At 33.8% G+C, this 26,098-nt stretch overlaps 1 protein-coding gene across 2 annotated transcripts in view; it reads right to left on the bottom strand.

Moving 5' to 3' along the window:
* LOC114349529 (glutamate receptor ionotropic, kainate 2) overlaps positions 1-26,098 on the bottom strand; it is a 599,640-nt gene that overhangs the window by 15,293 nt on the left and 558,249 nt on the right. For both annotated transcript variants that reach the window (XM_050643108.1, XM_050643113.1), the window contains exon 15: positions 3,413-3,644. In XM_050643108.1, the coding sequence (XP_050499065.1) occupies positions 3,413-3,644 (232 nt within the window). The remainder of the gene's footprint in view (positions 1-3,412; positions 3,645-26,098) is intronic.

Below are 26,098 nucleotides of genomic sequence, written 5' to 3'. Positions count from 1 at the left end.
TTTCAAATCCGCCTAAAGAACAGAACAGAATTATATGCGTCTCTCATTCTTTACGCTAAGCACAGCGCTGTAACTGTGGCTTGTCTAGCCGTAGTGGACGAGAATTTCTGGGAACTTTTTGGGGCTGGGTTAGGCTACATTTTTTGGCGCCTTCGTCAATGGTTGTCCCGAGCTACATCTCGGGATAGCCAATTGTATGTTTTAGGATCCTGACTACAAATACTGAAAAAACTAAAAGTGCGAATTTTGTCATGAAATTTGGTACGTGGGGTTAGAATAATATTTGGAACAACTTTTCCAAATAACTTTTTCCGATATCTCACACGCAAAGCAAAATATCGAAAATTCGCCCTGTTTGTAGATTCGCAGTAGATTTGTTTAAAATTTAAATTTGAGTTGACTATGACTATCTTAAAAAATATGAACCATCACACTTGCATGACTGCAAAATTTTAAATCTGTATTTATTTTGATAGCCGCAATATAGGGCTGTTTTCATCTTAAATGCGACACACTGTGTATATATGTATACGAGTATATAATATGTAGAGTATAGAGTATATATAAAGGTATATGTGTCGCCTAACCGCATACTGAGGTCACGAGCCGCCACTGAGTTGAAACCTCAGAAAAAATGTATCTAAATTATTATTCTATATTCAATCAGAATAAAAAGAAATCTTATGTCGATACAAAACATGGACGAAGAAGTGGACGTTGACTTATTGCCAATATTGCCAATGTTGTCAATGTTGCCAATCTCATGTTGGCAACGAGAAAGTTCATTTTACAGCTGAAACAGCTTGTAGACGAGACATACCCGACGCGCGAGGGTGGTAAAATTCCAAAATCTGACATCAGTCTTCTGAAATACAGCATTGTAGAAACTTGGACAAAAAAAGAATCAATAAACAAATTACTCCAGAATTATTTATGAATTAAGAAAATTGTCTCAAACGTAATAACCAGTTAATAATACATCAAAAGAGGATAGGTAACCCTAGAATAACATGTTAACATGTATTGAAGAAAGAACCTGTCAGAATCTGGTTTATCTTTGAAAGCAACATAACCTTAACATACCTATGGGTTCTGCTCCTGTTCCTGCTTTGTTTAAAATATTTATAAGTAATATTTATCTTTCAATGTTCTTAAAAATTAAATTAATGCGATAATTGTCTTCTTCTTTTCTTCCTTCTTGCATGTAGGTTAGCCTGTTTTCTCGTCAATATTAGACTCCTAAATTGTTTAAATTATCGCACCATCTTTTCTTGGTCTGCCAATACTTTTTCGTCCATTTGGTGACTTATCTCGTGCTATTCGTACTATCTTATCATCTGCCATTCTACTAATGTGTTCATTCTACTCCTATTTTCGTTTTGTCACCCATCCATTTATGTCTTCTACATTGGTCTTCTTATGTTTTCGCTGCTGTCCCTATCCAACAGACTTTTCCCTAATATTCGTGGAAATATTTTCATCTCTGTTGTTTCTAGTAGTCGTCTCGTTTTAGATGTGTCAGGTCTTGTTTCCGCCGTGTATGTCAATATAGGTCTAATTTCTGTTTTACAGATTCTTGCTTTTATGTATTTTCTCAGGTATTTGTTTTTCTAGAATGTGTCATTAAGAGATCCCGTCGCTTTATTTGCTTTTAAGCTTTGTTGTCGTACTTCTTCTTCAATATCTCCGTAACTAGTTATATCTATTTCCAGATATCTAAACCTTGCTTCCTGCCTTATTATTTTCCCATCAATTTCTATTTTACATCCTAGTGGGTATTGAAATGTTGTCATTCATTTGGTTTTTTCTGCTGATATTATCATATTGTATTTCTTGGCTATTGTATTGAAGATGTGTGTTAATCTTTTTAGATCGTCTTCTGTCTCGGCGATTAATGGATCTTCGCTTCGTTTGCATAACATAATATTTGAATTTCATTGTTCCCATTTTGTAACCATGACCTTTACGTACTGCTTCTATTATTTCGTCCATTATTATATTGAAGAGCAGTAGGCTTAACGAGTCACTTTGTCTGACTCCGCATTGTACTGGTATAAACTGTGTTAGTTTTCCATTTACCTTTGCCTGTAGTTGATTATGGAAGTAAATGTTTTCGATGGTTTGTATAATATTTATTGGTATATTTCTTCAATACAGTAGTTATAAGACGTCTTCGACTTGGATACGATGGAAAACCTTTGCCAGTTCTATAAAACAGAGGTATGCTTGTTTAATGTTATTCACATACTTAGGCTCCCTGATTACCAAGGAGAACGTCATGACGGAAGAAATCAAGCGAAGGATAATCCGAGCGAACAAATGCTATTTTGGACTGAGTAGACATATGACAAGCAGAAACTAAGCCAAAAATCAAAAATATCCATATACAAAACCCTTATACAACCAGTGTTGACATATGGATCGGAGACATCGACCATCTCCAAGGCAGATGAAAACCTTCTGCTTATATTTGAACGAAGAATCCTGAGACGCATATTTGGTGGCATCTGTGAAAATGGTATTTGGAAGAGGAGGAACAACTACGAGGTATACCACAGATATAAACATATATTTGGTGGTAAAGACGTAGTATGCTGGTGCTGGTTTATTGTACTCGATGGCCCTTTCTGTGATTTGTCTTAGTACAAATACGGCGTCTACGTAGGATCTTCCGGATCTGAATCCTTGTTGCTCATCTGATAAAGTTGTTAATTTATTGATTTTGTTGGTGAGGACTTTTGTGGTTAGCTTAAGTGAGGTGTTCAGTAGATTTATACCTCTATAATATAATAATATTATAGAGGTATAATTGTTTTATGTTATTATAATTTGGTTATGTTGTTATAATTTTAAAGTCCGACTGGTATATTATTTGAAAATAATGACATGATTTCGAAGTCAGTTAAGTATGATGTAATGCCCTAGGGCGTTATTTTGAAAAATAACGTCCTAGGGTATTAAATTTAAATAACTAGTTAAATACTGTTAAGTTGACAAATAACAACCTACGTAAAACTATGGTTACCACAATTACGTTACGACTATTGCTAGTAAATGTACTTATTTAAAAACTAATTAATTCAAAATTCATCTAAATTTTTTGCATATAAAGAATAATTTAGTCGGACATTAAACGTTGAAGGCACCACAAGTATTATAGATAATAACGCTTTCGGTCAACGTATATTCCTCGGGCCAAAGGCTCTCGGTATATACACCATTGACCTCAAGCGTTATTATCCTTATCATACCCTTGGTACCTTAATAACTATAATTATTTGTTTTACGAGTTTTTTTATTTTAATAGCTAAAATATATCTATATGATATATTCAACAGTTTAACCGTAAACATCAACATTCCGTCACAATTTCCTTATAATGAACTTCGTCGATCTTAATTAAGGCACTTACTTGGTGGTGTAGCAATCCCGTAACCCTTGGAATCCAACATTCCACCGACTTGCGTTAACTCGCAGTTCCTTTCTATCACATATTCTATCGATGTGGATTCCATCAGAAATGCGTAGCTACCTTTGCCTTTTATCACCGCCTCGACACCTTCTTGGTTACTGGACGTGAAAACGGGCGGTCGCTGGGACTCCATGAATGCCCACATCCGCTGATATGTTGAGAAGTTAGAGTCCTGGAAAAACAAAAAAGCGTAATATAAGTATTATTTAAGTTGTAGTACAAAAATTATTCAACAAATATTTGAGAGAAAGAGAAACGACTATCTATTGCCTGAGATTTTTACAAATTTATAAAGCATACAGGCCGAAAAATAGCGGGCAATGGGAGAATCTACAATACACATTTTTTGCCTGCCCGCTTATCTAGACAGCTTTAGATTTAATTCGATTCGGGGACCACCGAATTTCACCTTGAACTACCACCGAGAAGACTCTACACCTACTCGCTGAATGACTATAGTCCAAGCCAAAAAAAAAAGACTCTACACCTGGAAGTCAAATGCAGAATCAGAGGACAAAATTATTAGGAACCAAATCGACTTAATCTTTTTATTTATTTATTATTTATTGACGGACCGAGGTCCATTAGTACATGATACAATTAAAATGTCACACAAATTAGAAAAACAATTCAAAATAAGATCTAGTAGGTACAAAATTGGTAGATACATAACAAACAATAATAAAAAAAAAATAAAATTACTTGCTCTTAACAATTGAGAGGTAATTCTATAATATAAGTAATAAAATCTAAATATCTAAAACATTTTGCAATTGACAAATAATACAACTTATCTTAGAACAAAGACAATAACAGTAATTGACAAATCAGTCTTGAAATTAGAATATTAAGTTAAATATAAATGTAATTCTGTGGAAATCGCAGTAATGTCGTTCATAAAGAAATCAATATGCTGAGACAATGTGTTTGCCAATTTAATAGTTTTACAAAGATAGGAACTTGAACCATAGTTTGTACGGTTAATGACTTTGTGGAAGGTGATCACAGAACGGATGGTTCTTGAAGGTACACGTAGACCAATTTTATTTAAGAGTGAGATACAGAATTTATGACCATGAATTAAGTTATATAAGAAGCAAAGATCTTTATGTTGACGACGACTCTGTAATGAGTCAAGTCGAATAATTTGCAGTAGAAACTCATAACTTTGACCAGTGAGATGCATCTTATAAGCATAATAACGTAAGAATTTACGCTAAACTTGTTCGATTTTATTAATGTGACAATTATATTGAGGTTGCCAAACACATGATGCACAATCTAAATGTGGTCTAACCAAAGAACAATAAAGAAGTTTTAAAGAACGAACAGTCATAAAGTCATAGCTACATGAAGTACAAATGAAGTTTTTTACTTCTGTATCATAGCTACATCTTTTAACAAAGCCAAGCATCTTTAATGACTTAGAAACCATGCTATTAATGTGTAGGTTGAAATTCAAGTTAGTATCAAGAATAACACCCAGATATATAACTGAGTCAACTAATTGTAACCTAGTGTTCCGTATATAGTAAGAATTATTCTCAAAGTTTCTTAGTCGAGTAAAAGTTATAGCATGGCTATAACTTTGTTTGGCTATAAATTTGTTTGCATTTAAGTCTATACCATTAAGTGAGCACCATTCCACAAGACCATTAAGATCTGATTGCAAATTGTAGTGATCTAAATCAGAGGTAGTTATGTGAAATAATTTAAGGTCATCAGCAAATAGAAGAAATTGAAACTTTTATTTATGTAATTTATAAATAAATTAAAAAGGATAGGTCCTAAGTGGGAGCCTTGAGGTACCCCCGATTTAACTATAATTTCATTAAAGAAATAATCCTTAATACGAACTATCTGCCTTCTATCTAATAGATAATTTCGAATCCAACTAAGCAGATGATCAGAGAAACCTAACTGTTCGATCTTATGTAACAATAACGTATGGTTGTAACATAATATGGTAACATTTTAATAAAAAATCGACTTAGAAACTTCATCAAATCAGTTAAAACTTATCCAGGTGCTGACATTGGGTCTGATCACAATCCCATAGTAGCTGTAACCCAATTAAAATTAAAACAGGTGATCAAAAGGAAGTCTCGCAAAAATATTGATACAGTCCAATTACAAGACGAGAAAGTTAAGAAATCAGTTCAATGACAACTGAACGAAAATTTTATTTGGGAAAATATCGGTGAGAATGTCGATGAGGGATTAAATAAAATCGTAACAACAGTAAAAGTAATCTGTGTGAGAAATTTACAAGGCAAGTCAAAGCTAAAAAAGCAGGCTTGGATGACAGAAGACATATTGGATTTGGTGAAACAACGGCGACTAGCGAAAAACAACGAAACACTTTATAACAGCATACAAAAAGAAATTCGACTGAAAATACGAGAAGCAAAGAGTCAACATCTAGCCAAACAGTGTCATGACATTGAAGAACTTGAAAACAGATACGACACGTTTATCATGTATAAAAAGTAAAAGAAGCGGCTGGTATCTTCAATAAGAAAAAAACTGCATTGCTACAGGATGAACATGGTAAAGTAATATTTGAAGTAGAGGACAAACTTAAAGAATGGGAAAATTACGTTACGAACCTATTCGAAAATTACGTTACAAACCTATAGGAGGTCACCTCCCGATATTACTAACTGCGACGGACCCCTAATAACACGCTCTGAGGTAATAAAAGCCATACAATCATCAAAAGATGGCATAGCGACTGGTCCTGATGAAATTCCAACTGCAATATACAAGCTTATAAATGATAGCAATGTTTTAGAGGCTATAACTTCGTTTTTCAATACCATTTATGCCAGCGGACAACTACCTAATGGCTGGTCTAATTCACTGTTTATAGCTCTACCTAAGAAGACAACAGCAAAAACCTGTGCTGATTATAGAACCATTAGTTTGTTAAACCATTTATTGAAAATTTGTCTGAAGGTAATACATGGTCGTTGGTCGTATCTACAATAAATGCGAGGAATACCTGGATGACACACAGTTTGGTTTCCGTAACGGGTTTGGAACGAGAGAGGCAATGTTTGGAATAAACGTACTTGCTCAAAGATGTCGAGATATATCTGTAGACATATACTGTTGTTATATTGACTTTAAAAAGGCATTTGATCGTGTTTAGCACCACTCTATATTGATCGAAGCTCTAAAAGACATTGGCTTGGACGGCAGAGATGTTCGAATAATTGCAAATTTATATTGGAATCAAACAACATCTGTTTTAGTAGATGATGTGGAATCACAGGCTCTTAACATTAAAAGAGGAATACGGCAGGGATGCCTCTTGTCACCCCTGCTTTTCAACGTTTACTCCGAAAGAATTTTCAGAAAAGCACTTTCTGAAAAACCAGAAGGAATACTTGTGAACGGTGAGGTCACCAATAATTTGCGATATGCGGACGATACAGTATGCGCTTCTACTCAAGAAGATCTGCAAACATTACTTGATAGTGTCGTTGAGAGTTGTAGGGAGGCAGGTCTGGATCTGAACATACGGAAAACCAAAATACTCGTAATAAGTAAACAACAGCATATAAAACCGTATGTAAAACAGCGTATATATGTAAATAATACCAAACTTGAGCAAGTTGATAAAATCGTTTACCTTGGACAGCAATTAAATTGTAACGCAGAAAGTCACGGCGAAATTAGATCTAGGATAGAGCAGGCTAGAGCCGCTATGAGAAGGTGTTATATAACAGAGACCTAAAATTGGCATTGAGGATGCGCCTACTTCGCTGCTACGTGTTCTCGGTCTTACTTAACGGTGTCGAGTCCTGGACTGTGAATAAAATCGATCTAAATCGCCTTGAGGCTTTCGAAATGTGGTGCTATAGAAGAATTTTAAAAGTTTCCTAGGTAAAGAATATTGGAAACTCTAAATACTAGAACGTCTCAGCAAGACTACTGAGATCATAAAAAGCACCAAGCAGAGAAAGCTGGAGTATTTCGGACATGTAATGAGAGGTAACAATTATAGGTTGCTACAAAATATCATGCAAGGAAAAATAGCAGGCAATCGCAGTCCAGGACGAAGAAGAACCGCATGGTTGAAGAACTTGCGGGATTGGTATGGTGTTGATACAACCATGCTATTTAGGGTGACAGTGAATAAAATTAAGATAGCTATGATGGTAACCAACGTTCTGAAAGTACATGGTACATGAAGAAGAAGCACCACCACCATCGGCTGACTTAAGTTTCTTCTTTTCAGAGTCTTCAGAGCTGACTCTGGTGTATCTCACACAGGATAGTCATCAGACCAATAATGACCTAAACGGTAGAAACACGACCTGATACAGAAAGGAAAAAAAGAATGCTAGAAACAGCAGCGATGAAAACCCTTCGAAAAATCGATGGTAAGGCACTATGGGATGGAGCTAGAACTGCAGATATACGAGCGAGGTGGACAACATTAATAACTGGGTAAAAAACAGAAGAGTAGAATGGAATGACCACATAAGCCAAATGACAACAAAAATAGTAGTAAGGACAGCGAGAGACGCTTCCCCAATAGGAGGACGATCAGTGGGAAGACCATGAAACCGATGGAATGACAGCTTACTGGAGACACATTGAAAACAGCCAGAGGCATCTCTACACAAAAATAATAATAAGAAGAAGAACTACTGACAATCATATTCCAGAACGTAGACTCTGATATGCGGTATGTCATACCGTTGCCTATTCTTCTTTGTTTTCAATATGAATTTGTCTTATATCACTGCACTTGTATTTTTTTACATCAACTACAGAATGATTTATCACTGCTGTAGTATAAAATACTGAAGAAAGTGAAAAAGTATATTAAAGTGTGTAAATATATTTAATTTCATTAGCTAAGCGCTTTCGACATATGTGTGATCATCAGAGCTAATGGTCAAAGTACATAAAAAAAGTACCGGCTACTTCGCGTTGTAGGTGTTTGCATATTAAGAACATTGGTCTGCTGTGCAACTCTGTCAGTCAACTGCAATCAATCACTGTCAGTCAATTGCTCGCATCGCTCGAAAATAGTTCGGTGATACCGTACCATGACCAAAATTAATATGTTTGTAACGTCTAAGTGGTTGTTCTTACTGTTTTATTATTTTTAATTAAAATCCAGTAATCCAAGAAAAGTAATTTTTCATCATCCGGAGTTGCACAGCAGACCAATGTTCTTAATATGCAAACACCTACAACCCGAAGTATCCGGTACTTTTTATATACTTTGACCATTAGCTCTGATGATGACACATATGTCGAAAGCGCTTAGCTAAGGAAATTAAATATATTTACACACTTTAATACACTTTTCTCACTTTCTTCATTCATTCAAGTGTGAACCAAACTTATCAGTCTTTCGAATAAAATACTGCTCCAAATAAACTAAACTATATTTTTTCAAGAAAATTATGAACGCATGCATGATATTAAAAAAAAAGATGGAGGTTCTTACAAAATCCTTTATAATCTGAATTACAAAAAAACTTGAGTGTTGGTAATCCAAAAATAGTAAAATAGTCCTTTCTACTTCAAGGTAAAACAACTGGATGAACTTGCTGCCATACTAATAGCTAAAAAATACACTGAACTGCTTTTAACTGTAGAAATTGAAACAGTGACTAGCGGTACGTGATACAGCAAGAAAAGTTTACGTCAACGTAGCTCAAAGACTAAACAATACTAAAACTGCAGCAGTTGGGAGCGGGGACAATTACGCACCACTTGAAGGTACAAAAATGGTGTTCTATAAATCTTTTATAAAACACGTTTTACAACAAAATCTATTTTAACTGACTTGTTCTGATTGTGATGCCTCTTACATCGGCAGGACTTACAGATCACTCTCAACCAGATCTGCTGAACATTCTAAAAGAGACACTACATCAGCCTTTTCCCATCATTTGAAAGTTAATAATCATCATCTTGACATCCCTGATGGTGTTAAATTAATTCATAACATCCAAGACAGAAACAATCTACGCCTGGATTTGTACGAGGACCTTGAGATTTCCAGAGACATGAGGACCAGCCCCAATTGCGTTAATCGTCAAACAACTTTAAATCGTCCTTTCACTCCTATCCATCGACAACTATTCCCTTAATCCAACCCTAGTTTTCTCTCATTTTTCCTCTCACCCCCCTTCCCCTATACTCCTATTCTCCATTTTCCCCTCCCCCTCTTTTTCCACTACCCCACTAGTTTATAACAGTCTTCTCTTTCCATACTAATCACCCATTAACACATATCTCAACTTGCATTTCTTTTCAACTTCATTGCTGCCTCCCCCACTATCCCATCCCTCACACAGTTTTGATTCTTCTATTTTCCTATCCTTCATATTTTTCTCCACTCCTAGTCATTTCTGGTTTGACCTTGTGTCTCTGTCTCTTTTTCAGGTCCTCTATATCTCATCTCACCATTTCTTTCATAATTTATTTAAATGCCTCTTATTATTATTAATCCTTAAATCGGTCTGGTTTATTGTCTCTTTGGAATGTTCTTCACACTCACTTATCCTGTTGCCTGTTATGTTACTTACTCATTTTCTCTCATCTCCGCTTACAATAATAAAAAACACCATACATCCAATCACTCTGGTCTGTCATATATATCACTTTCCTTACTTAGTAACATTCTGTCACTGCTTTCTTTTTAGATTCTTAGACTTTACTTAACAATAGGATACTGCACACCTATATCCATTACGACCCATTCAGTCAAACTTCTTTCAGATTATAACATTTAAGTTTTATTGCATTCACTATTCTTCTTTTTTCATCTATCTTTTCATTTCCATTCATATCAGGCAACTTCCAATATCCATTTATCCCAATTTAAAATAAAATTTTTTTCACATTTTGCACTTGTTTGATTTCAGTTACAATCACATACGTTCATAAAGTTTGTGCACTTAAATATATATCATTTAGTTCAGTCTATTTACTCCACTATCACCAATAGAAATCAATCTCATACTTTTCTATTTCATATACTCATTCAATTTAGATTCTTCTTTACATACTGACACCAACCCACAATTTGACCTATATTGGTAGCTCTCATTCTAATTATTTTATTCACTATTCCACGTTGGTAGACTATCAAGATACATTACTTCCAATTCATTCAGTCCTTTCAAAACTACATAAAGATGAATTAGACTTTATGTCACATAGTTTAATTTTATTACATTATTACATACTCTCATTCATTTCACAATACTATATACAATCATATCCTTCACACATATATCTACCTCACTAACAGTAATCTTTAGTTATTTAATTTTGTTAACAACTATTTTCCAACTTTTAACAGACATAATTATTCATTACAATAGTATAATAATAAATTTAACACAACATATAGCCACCTTTTGTATATATACTGTTTTCTCGCAATATTCTACCGTTTACCTTCAACCTGTTATCTGCTTGCCTTGTTAGGCAACCAACATTTCATAACATAAAAACACTCTTAAATTCTGGTTTTCTCGGCTTGTTTAGCTTTGTTTTTCCATGCAAGTCTAATTATCTTACTATGTAGTGTATTTCCTTGTTTCCACAAACTTAACTTTCAACTCGTCATTTCACATCCGATGACGTCACAACTTAAACCACGTAATATATCTGCATTAAATTTAATGAATCTATAAGTTATTCTGGAATAGAGAGTTGCTAATTTAAACTTTACAGTAGATTTTATTATTCAAATAATTTAAATTATTTTTGCAGACAAACCTCCGCATTTTATTAAAAAATCCAAAATCAAATGAAACTTTAACCAAAAATTGGCTTTATCTTGTCATGTCATGTCACCCTTGTCAAATTGTAAATCCACTTCATAATTTCTCAGTTGGTCTGTGCCCATTGAATTGGCAAGTACCTAGTATCTTCGAGCAGGGAACCATGGCACCCTTTTAGCATGTGTTCCACTTTATCCATTAACATCGACTTGTAGTCATAACATTTTAACATATTACATTATGTAAACCATATATGATGATGTTAACACTATTTACGGTGTGCTAGTTTCAAAATACTCGGCAGGATGTAAGTATTCCCACACTTTTTTCATTTTAACAGTCACATTTTTAACCTTTTGCTTTAATCTAACGTGGAAATACTTCATTCTAGGCACTGAAGATGTTTTGTTTAGAACGAAAACGTTCTGCAATCGATGACATTTTATAGTTTTTAAATAAACGATTTTATACGAGAATACATCTCGAAGTTTTTACTTCTGTATTGGTTTTTTAAACTATGGTATACAGCCAACTATTGGGATTTTCCCATTGATTTTTTTTTTTTTTTTTTTTTTTTTTAAAATCTATTTTCGACATGGCATGACATACCGCAATATCGGTGGTTAAGGATTAATAGAAGTGTAAGTGAATGCACCAAAGTTTTGAATGGCGGCACCTTCACCATTTATTCGAATTTATAACAAAAAATTTAATAATGATAACCACCCCAACTAGTCCTGTCGTCAGGGGGATACAACGGCCTCCTTTATTCAGATGGACTTACCGAAGTTTTTTTTATGTATTTTGACCCGTAGAACACGAATTTTTTGGGTAACAGCTGATCCGGATGTCGATAAGTTTGTTATAAACAAAGAACTTGAGGAATTACATAACAGCGTTTTTTCGCAAAACACAACATTTGTTTGTATTTTTTGGATCATTCTAAGCAAAAAATGTCCTTACAAGTTTTTTGGTAGGATGCATAGTTTTCGAGATAAACGCGGTTGAACTTTCAAAAATTCGAAAAATACGTCGCATGCTATCTTAAAATAAATTAATCATCAATTTTGTTTGAACCATATCTTGCTTAGTTTGAAAATAATGGACATTTAACAGTACTTGTTTTGTTTTTTCAAGTACTTCAAAAGCCTATGAAAGAAAAACTATTCCTAGCCTTTTTCCCCTAAAATCGACCATTTCTCATTTATTTTAAGTTGAACACACCCATTTTAGTCCAGAAAGCCACTGCCCATCCGCTAGGAAAAATATTCTAATTCGGATTTTTTGCACAATCTTACTCAAAAAGGACTCCTTTTAACAAATTTGCATCTTGCCAGGACCAAAAGGTGGTCAAAAATTTTTTAAACGCTTTTTTTTTGTTTTTCTCCTAAAATTATTTTTTTTTGTATGGAAAAAAGTTTATTTTAGGTTTTTTGGATCATTCCAAACAGAAAAGGTCTGTAGTGACTTTTCTCTAAAAATGATAGTTTTTGACATATAAGCGATTAAAATATGAAAAATTGCGAAATCGGCCATTTTTAACCCTCAAAAACTATGTGAAAAACTTGAATGTTGTCAAGGTAGGTAAATATTCTTTTAACATCGATTCATGAAATGCCGAAGAGTTTTTTGCAATACAATATTCAAAACTCCTTTGTTTTTTAATTGATAATCAAGCGTGCGCGACACTATTTTCCACGCGACAGTATGGTGCAAATGAAAGGAATAAATTCGTTATTTCGTAAACCGGCGACTTTGGGAAAAAATCCCGAAACAAGTCCATTTGTATTTTTAGTTAGATATTGTGGCATATATGGTATACTAGTGACGTCATCCATCTGGGCGTGATGACGTAATCGATGATTTTTTTAAATGAGAATAGGGTCGTGTGCTAGCTCATTTGAAAGGTTCTTCAATTCTCTATTCAGTAATATAAACATTTATATAATTATTTATACAGGGTGTCCTTCTACTTCCTTTTGTGTCAAATAATTTAATTTAATAAAAATTTTTTGGACACCCTGTATAAATCATTATGTAAATGTTTACAGTACTAGAATAGAGAATTGAAGAACCTTTTAAATGAGCTACCACACGACCCCTATTCTCATTTAAAACAATAATCGATTACGTCATCACGCCCAAATAAATGACGTCATTAATATACCATACATGCCACAATATCATAACTTAAAAATAAAAATCGACCTGTTTCGGGTTTTTTTCTTAAAGTAGCCGGTTTACGAAATAACGAATTTATTCCTTGCATTTGCACCATACTGTATACATATGCAACGGTGGAAAATAATGTCGCGCACGGGTGATTAGAAATTAAAAACAAAGGAGTTTTGAATATTGCATTGCAAAAAAGTCTTCGGGATTTCATCAATCGATGTTTAAAGAATATCTACCTACCTTGGCAACATTTAAATTTTCAGTTTTTCACATAGTTTTTGAGTGTTAAAAATGGCCGATTTCGCAATTTTTTAATTTTTGAATCGCTTATATCTCAAAAATTATCATTTTCAGAGAAAAGTTACTAAGGACCTTTTCTGTTTGGAATGATCCAAAAAACCTAAAAAAACTTTGTTCCACGCAAAAAAAAATAATTTTAGGAAAAAAACAAAAAAAAAACGTTTAATAAATTTTTGTCCACCTTTTGGTCCTGGCAACATGCAAATTTGTTAAAAGGAGTCCTTTTTGAGTAAGGTTGTGCAAAAAATCCGAATTAGAATATTTTTCCTAGCGGATGCGCAGTGGCTTTCTGGACTATTTGAACATGCACCAAAAAAAATTTTTTTTCACCTCCATAAATATCTTTTTTGTATTATAACTAGAACTTTTGTGCAGATACAAATCTCTTTGATTTTTTATAAGCTACAAAAATGTTTGATATAGTTTTTTTCGACAGATGCATAATTTTTAAGGAACATATTCGCAAAAAACCGTCCGAAAAAGTGACATTTTTCAATGAAAATTTGCAACCAAGATTAACTCTAAAAGTATTAAGTTAAAAAAAATTATAGAACAGTTTTTGCTTAGAATTAGGATCTCTGGCTACTTCCATGGTTATTTTGACCAAAAAATTTATTTTCCCCCGCGAAGGGGTGGGAACCACCACCAAGATAAAAGTGCACATTGATATAAGGTAGACTTTAAATTAGGAGATAAGTAGAGGCTATTCCCAAAATTTCATTAAAATCCATGCAGTAGAATAAAATTCGGAGGTAATATCTTGTTTTTGCGCTCGTTGACTGGAGTATTACAACATTGTTTAAAAATATGGTACGCTGTAGAATTCTCTATGATAAAACTGCATTTTCTTGCAGTTTCCCAGACCAGAATGAAGATACATCAAGGTTAGGGTTCACACAACAAATGCCTGTAATATACAGGCCCATTTAGTTGTCTGATAAATTGGCCCTATCTGGGTTTTATCACCTAGTTTAAGCAGTAAATGCTTCCAGAATTTCCCGAAACCAAATAAATGACTGTGAAGATTGTATATCGTTTTAAAGTATTATAAATTATATACGTTATTCATTAAAATATAAGAAATGACAGCACTGTTTAGAAATAAACCAATTCGGTGCCACATATGCTTGTTTTTAAGGCATGTTATACAATACAGTATGATGCAATATGTTCCTAACTAAAATATTAAATTGCATAAAATGCCACAAAAAATAGCTTCTCAACAAATACTTTTTGTTATTCAATTACACAAGAATATTTGATATCTTCATTCGATGTATATGATATATCGAATAATATATGTATGATATATGTATATATGATATGAGTTCACTCCCATTCTTCTCTTAATCTCTATGTTATTGATGCTATCTCTCCTTGTTACTCTGCAGCTTCACCTTAGGAGTTCCATCTCTGTTGCTCTTATTTTATTTTTGGTTTCCTTATTTATTGTCTAATTTTCACAGCTATAAGTGAGGATACTTCTTGATATGGTATTATATGATTCTTCTTTTTGTTTTTATGCTGATGTTCTTATCCCAAATATCGGGTTTAATTTTCGTATGCAGTCTCTTGTTTTTCCTAGTATATTTTTATATCTTCTTCCTTTGTTCCTTTGTTTGATATTATAAAACCTAAATACGCGTACTTATCTGTTGTTATATTGATTTAAGCCACAGTATTGATTGTAGCAAAAATTTCATTTTTGTATTTGATGTTTACATACGGATAATACATGCGTCACATATATATCAAAAAAGTTGTTATGGTAGGGGAGCGTAAGCGGGGATTTTTGCAGTTACTCGAGCGCGTCAGAATATTACATGGGGAGAAACCTTGTACCCTGAAAATGTACCTCTATCATATTTATATTGGCTCTTAATGCAGGGGAGTTCGTTAAGGGGGATCCGAAAAAAAAAATATATCCTTAGAAAAACTCGAAATCGTCAGATTAAGATAAGGTAAATTAAGTACATGCAAAACAGTGTATATTTCAAAAATCTGACAATTTGAGCGGGGGTAAGAAAATGGGTGAGTCCCAAAGTTTCACAAGAAAAAATCGAATATTTCGCGAAATGAATGATAGATCGAAAAACTGAAAAATACGTACTCAATATTTTACAAAAATTTATCGCATGATACCAAACACGACTTCCCATGGAGAGGGGTGCGGGGTATATTTAATATTTTAAATATGAATCATGCGAAATTTCGCGAAATGCACATCAGATCGAAAAACTGAAAAATACACTTATTCAATATTTTTGAAAAATCTATCGAATGGCACCAAACACGAACCCCCCACCCGGAGGTAGGGTGGAGGGTTACTTTAAAATCTTAAATGGGAGCCCCCATTTTCTATTGCAGATTTGGATTCCTTACGTAAAAATAAGTAACTTTTATTTAAGACATATTTTCGAATTATGGATAGATGGCGCTATAATCTAAAAAAACGATTGTTGGAAATGGAAAATTAAATTAAAAATGGAAAGTTCCACTAAAATAAAAAACTTTACTTAACTTTTTTTAGTTTTAGGACCTACTCTTCACAAACCAATACGTCCCTAAATCGCTCGAGTGACTGCACATTTAGCATACTTTGCTCCCCTACCATTAAGTTTTTATATTTTTTAAAACTGACTATTTTGACCCCACATATGGGATTTCTTAAACTGATACGAATTTTATGTAAAATTTATCTGATAATAAATCTCTTTAATAATTAGCTATTAAAAAAAATGTGTGTGTACTTTACACGCACGGAAGAAGTTATACTTCTATTATACGATTTCAACGAAATAAAATACTCCAAACAGTTTATTTTTATTTTATTTAAATATTAAACTAATTATAATACTTACCACTTTCCAAAAATTAAAAAAAAAGACAGCAATTGTCGGCATTTGAACCCGGGATCTTTCGATCCGTAGTCGAATGCTCTACCAATAAACTACGACGGTATTATTTTTACGGTTTCTCGGACATTATGACAATTTACGGTAACAAATAGATAAACTGAAGTATAAAATATAAAAATGTTTTAATAATACGTATATAATAATAAATATATTTACTAAACACACTAATATATTCTTTCCACACCTTTTTTGGACTGATACATACATAACTTACAAGATTTAGCAACGAAGTCCATACTGCCTGTGTGTGCATGAGCGCAGGATAATAAAAATTCACTCCCAATCGCGTCTAAAGAAGTATAACTTCAACAATCTTATTATCTATTAGAGTAAAATTATACAAAAGTATGGAATATAGTGTACTCAAACTCTGTCTACAGAATGTTACGTTTTAGTCATAAGACAGTTATTAATATTTTTCATTCTACCAACATCCGTAGTGCGAAGTTTGTACTATATTAATAATTATCCTAGCTTCCTCTTTATCATATCGTCTTTGCATTTCCCAGTCTCGTTGAGTTAAATTTTGTGTATGTTTAATGAAGTTGATTTAAACTTTAGGTGTTACTTAGAGCATCGTTCCGAACTTTCATAACCTCTACGTGTCTCCCATATTTTGTTTTTCGATTTACGGCCACAAAATTATTTGTAAAATGTCAGGAGCCATATATGGTACTAGCACAAGTGAGAAATAATCGGAGGAGGGGGGGGGTGGTGGATTATTTTAAAATTTTATTTGAATACCACCATGTAGGCGAGCGGCCGCAACCCCTAAAATTACGTTATAACGACCACGAAAATCAACTTTAAGGTGAATGACCAATTTTGGTGATTCTTTCTGTTTTCGGAGTCGCTGAATCAAATCTGAATATGAAGTTTATTTTTATCTAGAGTTGGTGGAACATGTTCAAAAATCAAATGTTATGCAAAAATGCGAAAAATAAATTTTGAGGATTTTTCAAATTTACCTCACTCTACCTTTAGTCGCTGTAAATATTTCCTTTTCAAATTTGCACCGTATCCTTGAAGTATTTAGATAACAACGAGCTTTGTCTAAAATGTTTGAACAAATTAATAGAGTAGTTGTTAATTTTTGAACATTTTGTCGTCAGATTTTGTTAGCTTCATAGTTACTTAAAAAAGTTGAGTGACAAACATTTTAGTTTATAATTTTAACCAACATAGCCATAAAATACAATTCATGAGGAAGTTTTCTGAAAAATTTCAAGTCAAAATATGCAATAGGAAAAAAGTTATGTGACTTTATAGACGAGCGACACACCCCATAAAATGCTTATTTCTCGAGATAGTGTGTGGTGTGAAGACCACGGCGTGGTGAATGGCTAATTTTGATCATACTGTATGTTTTTGTAGGTGGTGAAAATAAAAATTAGGTTTATTTTGAATCTCACGTGGGGGAACATTGGCAAAATCGTAATTTTACCCTAAAAATAAAAAATAAAATCACATTTTTGCGTTTAACTCGCTACAACTCTGTTCCATTTTAATATTTTTTTCTGAAATTTTATAGTATATATCTCTTACCTTTCTGAAGGTAATGGTACATTTTCAATCTGTCTGTCTTATTATAATAAAAGTTATGAATTGTTTAAAGTAAAAGGTGCAGATTCCTGAATTTCAAAGTTTAATGGCGCAAGTTGAGTGACAAAATTTGAAAATTAACTTTTTATGTTAAAATATAGGGTACCAAGAATAAAATATTTTATAGAAAAAAATAGTGCAATTTTTAGTTTTAAGAAAAACTTAATTAATTTTTTTTTTATTTTTAAGGTAAAATTGAGATTTTGGCAATGTTCCCCTATCTAAAATTCAAAATAAACCTCATTTTTGTTTTCAGCACCATCAAAAACATAAAATAAGACTAAAATTAGCTATTCACCACACCGTCGTCAATATCTCGACAAATAAGCGTTTTTGGGGTTACTGAAACTCGTCTATAAAGTCGCATAACTTTTTTACTATTGCATATTTTGACTGATTTAGTTAAAATTATGACCTAAAAAGTTTGTCAGTCAGCATTTTTAAGAAAACATGAAACTAACGAAATCTGACGACAAAATGTTTAAAAATTAACAACTCCTTCTTTAATTTGTTTAAACATTTTGGATAAAGCTTGTTGTTAAATAAATACTTCAAAGATAACATAGTAAAATTTTCAGAATAAAATATTTACCGCGACGAAAGATGCAGAGAGATAAATATGAAAAATCACCAAAATTGATTTTTCGCATTTTTGCATAAAATTTAATTTTTGAACATGTTACACCAATTCTAGATGAAAATAAACTTCATATTCGGATTCAGCGACCTCGAAAATATAAAGAGTGATCAAAATTTGCCATTCACTTATCATGGTCGCTTTTTCGATTTCTAAGCCTCAAATTAGGGGTGTGATGCTCGCCTAAAAACACTGCAACTTATATGCAACTTGTTATTTACATAGTTAATTATAAGTGTCAGTATGACAGCTTAGTCTAGTGCAGAAAATTCGTAATATACTTAAGTTAATAACTAACTATGTACTATATTTTACCAAACACATTTATTTTATTAGGAAAAACAGAGTGATTCACTACAACCACCTAGGCACCAAACTAAATGAAGACTGGACCAATACCAAGAGCTAAGAGAGCGCATCAGAAAAGCTAGATCCACCTTCAACAGGACGGGGGTCTTCTTCAAGAGCTTCTCTCTTGGTATAAAAGTAAGAATGTTGAGATGCTACGTTTCTCTGTCCTTTTTTAGGGTATTGTAGTCCTTGATCAAAGATACGTGCTGAAAATTGGAAGCATTTGAAACGTGGCTATATTTGAGAATACTTAAAACTCCGTAGACTGACCGGATCACATTTGAGGAGGTTCTCAGAAGGATGAAGAAGAACCGAAAGTTACTGACCACCATCAAATCCCGAAATTTAGGTTTCTTGGGACATATTATGCGAAATGAATCCAGATATGCCCTCTTCTACAAACCATCCTGCGAGAAAAAATATTTGGAAAGCGAGGTCTAGGAATAAGAAGAACATCCTGGTTAAAGAACTTCAGAACTTCAGGATTGGTTCGACGAAGAGTGTAGACATATTAACCAACAAAAAAATGAAGCATATAAGAGACTCCAGCAGCGCAGAACGAGATCAACTCTCAAAGATTATGAAAATCTTAGAAGGGAAGAAAAGATAATGTTCAGAAGAAAAAAGAAAGAACAATACGAACACGCTCTAAACGAAATTTTTAACTACCACAATGGAAAAGACACACGAAAATTCTACCAACAGATAAATAGCTGCAGAAAAGACTTCAAACCCAGAATAATATCCTGTAAAGATAGGGACGGCTCTAAAATTAGTAACAAGGAACATATATTAAATAGATGGGCGCAACATTTTGAAGAACTGCTTAGTGACAGTTATGAAGATGGCGAGCTGGAGGATCCCATGCTTTAAATTAATAAAGATGATCGGCAGCCACTCCCCACCGAAAAAGAAATTGGAGAAGCCATCTTAACACTTAAAAATAACAAAGCCCCCGGTTCGGATAATCTCCCTGCTGAACTCTTCAAAACGGCGGCGACACCCTCTTGAAACACATGCATAAACTGATAACTGCAATTTGGCAACAGAAAGAAACACCCACAAACTGGAAGTTGAGTGTACTGTGTCCTCTACACAAAAAGGGAGACATGATGGTGTGTGATAATTATAGAGGCATCACTCTACTCAATATGGCATATAAAGTGTTGTCCAACGTATTGTACAAAAGACTTCTCCCCTACGCTGAAGAAATAGTAGGAGGATATTAGTGCGGTTTCCGTCGTAATAAATCAACAACGGACCAGATATTTACAGTGAGGCAGATCCCTGAAAAAACTCTAGAGTTCGGCGTCGACACCCACCACATATTCGTGGACTTCAAAGCCGCATACGACTCAGTTAATAGAGGTAAATTTCTACTTGCTATGGTAGAATTTAAAATACCGCTTCATCTTGTCCAATTAACTGAACTTACGCTCACAGGAGCAGGGAGCGTGGTAAAGATCCAGAACGATTTTTCAAGACCCTTCCATTGCAAAAATGGACTAAGATGGACTATCGAGTCCCTTATTTAACCTGGCATTAGAAAAAATAATTCGAGAGTCCCAAATTAATACGAATGGTACTATCTTTAACAAATCAGTACAAATTGTCGGATACGCAGATTACATAGACACCATAGGTAGATTTAAAGAATCTCTGACTGAAGCATTTCCGTCGTTAAGAGCATCTGCACAGAGAATGGGGCTAAATATAAATGTTCAAAAGACCAAATATATGTGTTGCACTAGGTCAAGCAACCCGACACCTACAAGAATAATAATTGACGACCTAGAACTGGAAGGTGTCGACACCTTCATATACTTAGGCTCGCTGCTAACTAAAGATAACAATGTTAGTGAAGAAATTAAAAGAAGAATAGTACTCGCCAATAAGTGCTACTGAGGCTTAAGAAGACAGATGGCCTCAAAAATACCTAGAAAAATTAAATTGACTGTCTACAAAACACTAATAAGACCAGTGCTGACATACGGCTCAGAAACTTGGTCACTTATTCAGAATGACCAAGAACTGCTCAAACGTTTCGAGCGAAAAATTCTAAGACGAATATATGGTGGCGTAAAAGAACAAGGTTTGTGGCGCAGGCGTTACAACTTTGAGTTGTATAAAAATTTTGGAGAACCTGACGTACAATTCATTAAGGTAGCACGCCTTAGATGGATAGGTCATGTAGTCAGACGAGAGGAAGATGCCATAGTCAGAAAAGTTTTTGGCCGAAGAGGCCCGATAGGACAACGAGCAAGAGGAAGACCGAGACTTAGGTACCAAGACAACATAGAAACTGATTTAAAATCTATTAGAATTAGAGCATGGAGAAGAGTTGCCAGAGACAGGGGCGAATGGAGGATTGTTCTGAAGAAAGCTTTGGCTCATAAAGAGCTGTAACGCCACTGATGATGATGATATATTGGAGAATACTTAAAATCCCGCAGACTGACCGGGTCGCATATTTACAGATGCTTGCGTGTGTAGACACCAGGGTGTTGAAATTAGGGTTTGGAGAAACGGTACATTTACAGATGCTAGCGCGTGATGACACCACGGTGTTGAAACCAGTTAGGGTTTGGAAAAACAGTACGTTCACAGACGCTAGCGTGTGTTGACACTAGGGTGTTGAAATCAGTTAGGGTTTGTAAAAACAGTACATTTACAAATACTAACAGATTTGGACACCAGAGTGTTGAAACCAGCTAGCTTTTTTAGTGGTTATACATGCATAGATGCTAACGGCTATTGACTTTGATTTTATATACCTACTGTTGTGGAAAAATATTTAAGTGATTTAGGTATTAATAAATAATTAAACGTTGTTGGGATATAAACAATAATATATTAACACAAAAAACATATTAACATAAAAAATAATGTTGTTCTGAAGCTATGTGCTTGTGACATTTTTATAATTAACTATTTAGATGGGAAATAAGCCACAATTAATAAAAAAAAATTATTAACGGTTCGACGCCCAAATCGGGTGTCGTTGTCAAAATACAAAATACGTACTACTAAATTAAACAAAAATGTTGTTGTTTAGTAAAAAATACTTTAAAATGTATAATATATGTATGAATTGCCAATATTAATGAGTCGGATTAAAAAAAATATTAGTAGAATTTTTTACTAAGCAACAACATTTTTGTTTAATATACAGGGTGTTTGGTAAAGAATGGGCCATAGCTTAACCTCAGGTTCCTGAGGTTAAAATAGGCCGATTTAAGCTAACTTACCTTAGTACAAAGTTTATAATAACCAAGATACAGGGTGTCAAAGTTAAACTTTTTTTTTATTTATTATTGAATATTTCCTGACAGATATGAGACAACAACATGAAATTTGGTATGTGGGGTTTTTTTGGGTCGAGAAAACTAAATTCCCTACCAAAAATTATGTATTGCCCAGAGGGCGCCACATACGCCTTTCAGCACTTATTTATTACGTTAAATTTTTTTTTATCCCTCACTCTGTATAATTTTGACATTAAAATTTTTATTCTCCTATTAGTTTTACTTAAAAAAGCTATACTTCTTTCATCTCTCTAAACTCAACCGTTTTCGAGATAAACGCATTTTAAATTTGCGATACACCATCATTTTTAGCATAATATCATTGTAGTTACACCCGAAAAATAACTTAAAACCATAATAATTGTGCCAGTTCTCAAATTTATGGCATTGCATCGCAAATTCCATTTGAAGAAATTTGCGATACATTTTTGGATAATTTTATGGTTTTAAGTTATTTTTCTGATGTAACTACAATGATATTATGCTAAAAATTATGTTGCACCGCAGATTTAAAATGCTTTATCTCGTAAACGGTTGAGTTTAGGGAGATGAAAGAGGTATACCTTTTTTAAGTAAAACTAATAGGGGAATACAAATTTTGATGTCAAAATTATACGGAGTGACGGATAAAAAAAATTGAACGTATTAAATGAGTGCTGGAAAGCGTATGTGGCGCCCTCTGGGCAACACATAACTTTTGGTAGGGAATTTAGTTTTCTCGTCCCGAAAAACCCCCACATACCAAATTTGGTGTTGATATCTCATGCCTGTCAGGAAATATTCAATAATAAATAAAAAAAAAGTTTAACTTTGACACCCTGTATCTCGGTTATTATAAACTTTGTACTAAGGTAAGTTAGCTTAAATCGGCCTATTTTAACCTCAGGAACCTGAGGTTAAGCTATGGCCCATTCTTTACCAAACACCCTGTAGTAGTATTTTTTATTTTGACAACGACACCCGATTTGGGCATCGAAACGTTAATAAAATTATTTTTTTCAATTTAATTGTGGCTTATTTCCCATCTAAATAGTTAATTATAAAAATTCCACAAGCAAATAGCTTGAGAGCAACATTATTTTTATGTTGTTCTTTTGTGTTAATATATTATTGTTTATATCCCAACAACGTTTAATTATTTACTAATACCTAAATCACTTAAATATTTTTCCACAGCAGTAGGTATATAAAATCAAAGTCAATAGCCGTTAGCATTTATGCATGTATATTAATTACTAAAAAAGCTAGCTGGATTCAACACTCTTGTGTCCAAATCTGCTAGTATTTGTAACTGTACTGTTTTTCCAAACCCTAACTGATTTCAACACCCTAGTGTCAACACACGCTAGCGTCTGTAAACGTTCTGTTTTTCCAAACCCTAACTGATTTCAACACCGTGGTGTCAACACGCGCTAGCATGTGTAAATGTACTGTTTTTCCAAACCCTAACTGATTTCAACACCCTGGTGTCTACACACGCAAGCATCTGTAAATATGCGACCGGGTCACATTTGAGAAGGTTCTCAGAAGCATGAAGAAGAACCGAAAGGTACTGACCACCTGTTTGTTTGTACGAAGCTGAAGAAGTAAGGGATCACTTCGCACTTAAGTAAATATTTTTGAATTTAAACGTTTATTGAGTATAACTAGATACGTAACAGGATTAAAAATAAAAGGGCTATATGTGTGTTGCTTCTCTGAATGTTTTGACTCGAATGGGGTTCTGGAATCTGCCTTTGGTGAACTTCAATCCCCTCTGCTTGAGAGCGTGGGGTAGTAAAAAATGAACCATATATGTATTAATATTAGCCGCACTGGCGTACTGGTTCGTATTGTCAGATATCAGTATAAATGTGCGTAAACACCACCATCAAATCTCGAAATTTAGAATACTTGTGCATGTTATGCGAAATGAATCCAGATATGCCCTCTTCTACAAACCATCCTGGTCTTGGTTCAACATATAACATCTGTGCAGCTTTTCCACCCTGCTGAAGATAAGATAAAGATTGCCATGATGATCGCCAACATTCTTTACTGATAGAATCATCATGATTACGCATCAAGAAGAAGAAAAAATCAATAATTAATAGGCATTATATTTTAATATATTTGATATTTTCTGTTCTAGAGATATAAAGACGGTAAAGGTAATGATCACAGAGAGAGCGAATATTAAGAATATAATTCTTGAATCAGTTTACCTTCCGTATGACGACCCTGGATAATCTAGGCAATCCATACCAAATATGTCATTTTTGATCATGTTATTGTTAGTTTATTAGAAAGTTTGAAGCCACCATGTTTTCTATGTGTTTGGGAGCCCAGTTTTGTATTTAACCCAATTTCCTAAAAATTGTCACTTACGCCCCTTGTGATCTAGGGACCTCATTTATATGAACTAAATAGATAAAACGCTTAAATAAAAAAATATCAAAAATTAAACCTTGGATAACAGGATAACGGTGGGGTTGATATATTTAACCAAACGACGAGATTTTCTTAAAAGAAATTAATAAAGCAATTTTCGCTAGCACTCAATGTTGATTAAAAAAACTATAGAAATAAGCTTAATAGTTTGTTAAAAAAAAACCAAGAATGACTTTTGTCAAAATAAAATTCATGAAGCTGGTGCAAACACAAAAAAATGTGGAATAAACATTTTGAACACATATCATCGATCAGAGTAAAGTTTAAATAAATATTTTTGACTGAATCATTTAAAACTAAGTTAAGATTATATGAAGCGCTGTGAACATGAGGAGCGTTTTGATATATTTTCAAAATTTTGACTTGAACGCCATTGGGTTTTTTCCAACACAACGAAGAACCTTCATGTAACGATCACGTTACCAGATAATTAACGTTCCATGGGTTCCATGGGAACGAAATAATACGTTCCATGGTACTGCGCAGGACGGTGATCGTTACATGGACGGTTTCTCGTTGTGTTGGAACAAACCTATTATAAACGCCACTCATGTTTGCTGCGCCATCACATCCCTGACCCCGCAGTTTGACCATGCATATATTTAATTTAGTTTAAAATTTAGACAAAATTTTATTGCTAAGTGTAGTCGTAGTTTGGTCAGTTATCGAAACAAATCCTAAAAATGATTTGTTAATTACAACTAGTGTTGCCCAAAATCGGTCTTGGTCTTGCAGTCTTGGTTTTGTTCTTGCGTTTTCGCAAGACCAAGACCAAGACCAAGACCAAGACCGCCCAATTTTAACAAGACCAAGACCAAGACTTACCGTGCAAGACTTGAGCAAGAACAAGACTAAGCCTGCGAGACTCTTGCGTCTTGCAGTTAGAACTGAGGGTAGTTTTAGGGAGTATATAAGTTCGGCTATATTCTTAGATACTCTATGAGAAACAAAAAAAAAATGTAACAAAAATTTTGAAAATTGGACTTATGCGCATTATGAACAATACCATAAACATACATAGCGAATCAAAATATCCATTAAAATAACACTCGACACATTTGACATGTACTCAAAGGTCATTATTATAATGTAAAAATAAAATTTTTAGTACATTCTTTCTCAGCAGCCGACTTCTTTGCTCT

The sequence above is a fragment of the Diabrotica virgifera genome, chromosome 1 (genome assembly GCF_917563875.1).
Source record: "Diabrotica virgifera virgifera chromosome 1, PGI_DIABVI_V3a".
In the NCBI taxonomy this organism is placed as follows: Eukaryota; Metazoa; Arthropoda; class Insecta; order Coleoptera; family Chrysomelidae; genus Diabrotica; species Diabrotica virgifera.
This window is presented reverse-complemented; position numbering and strand designations above follow the sequence as displayed.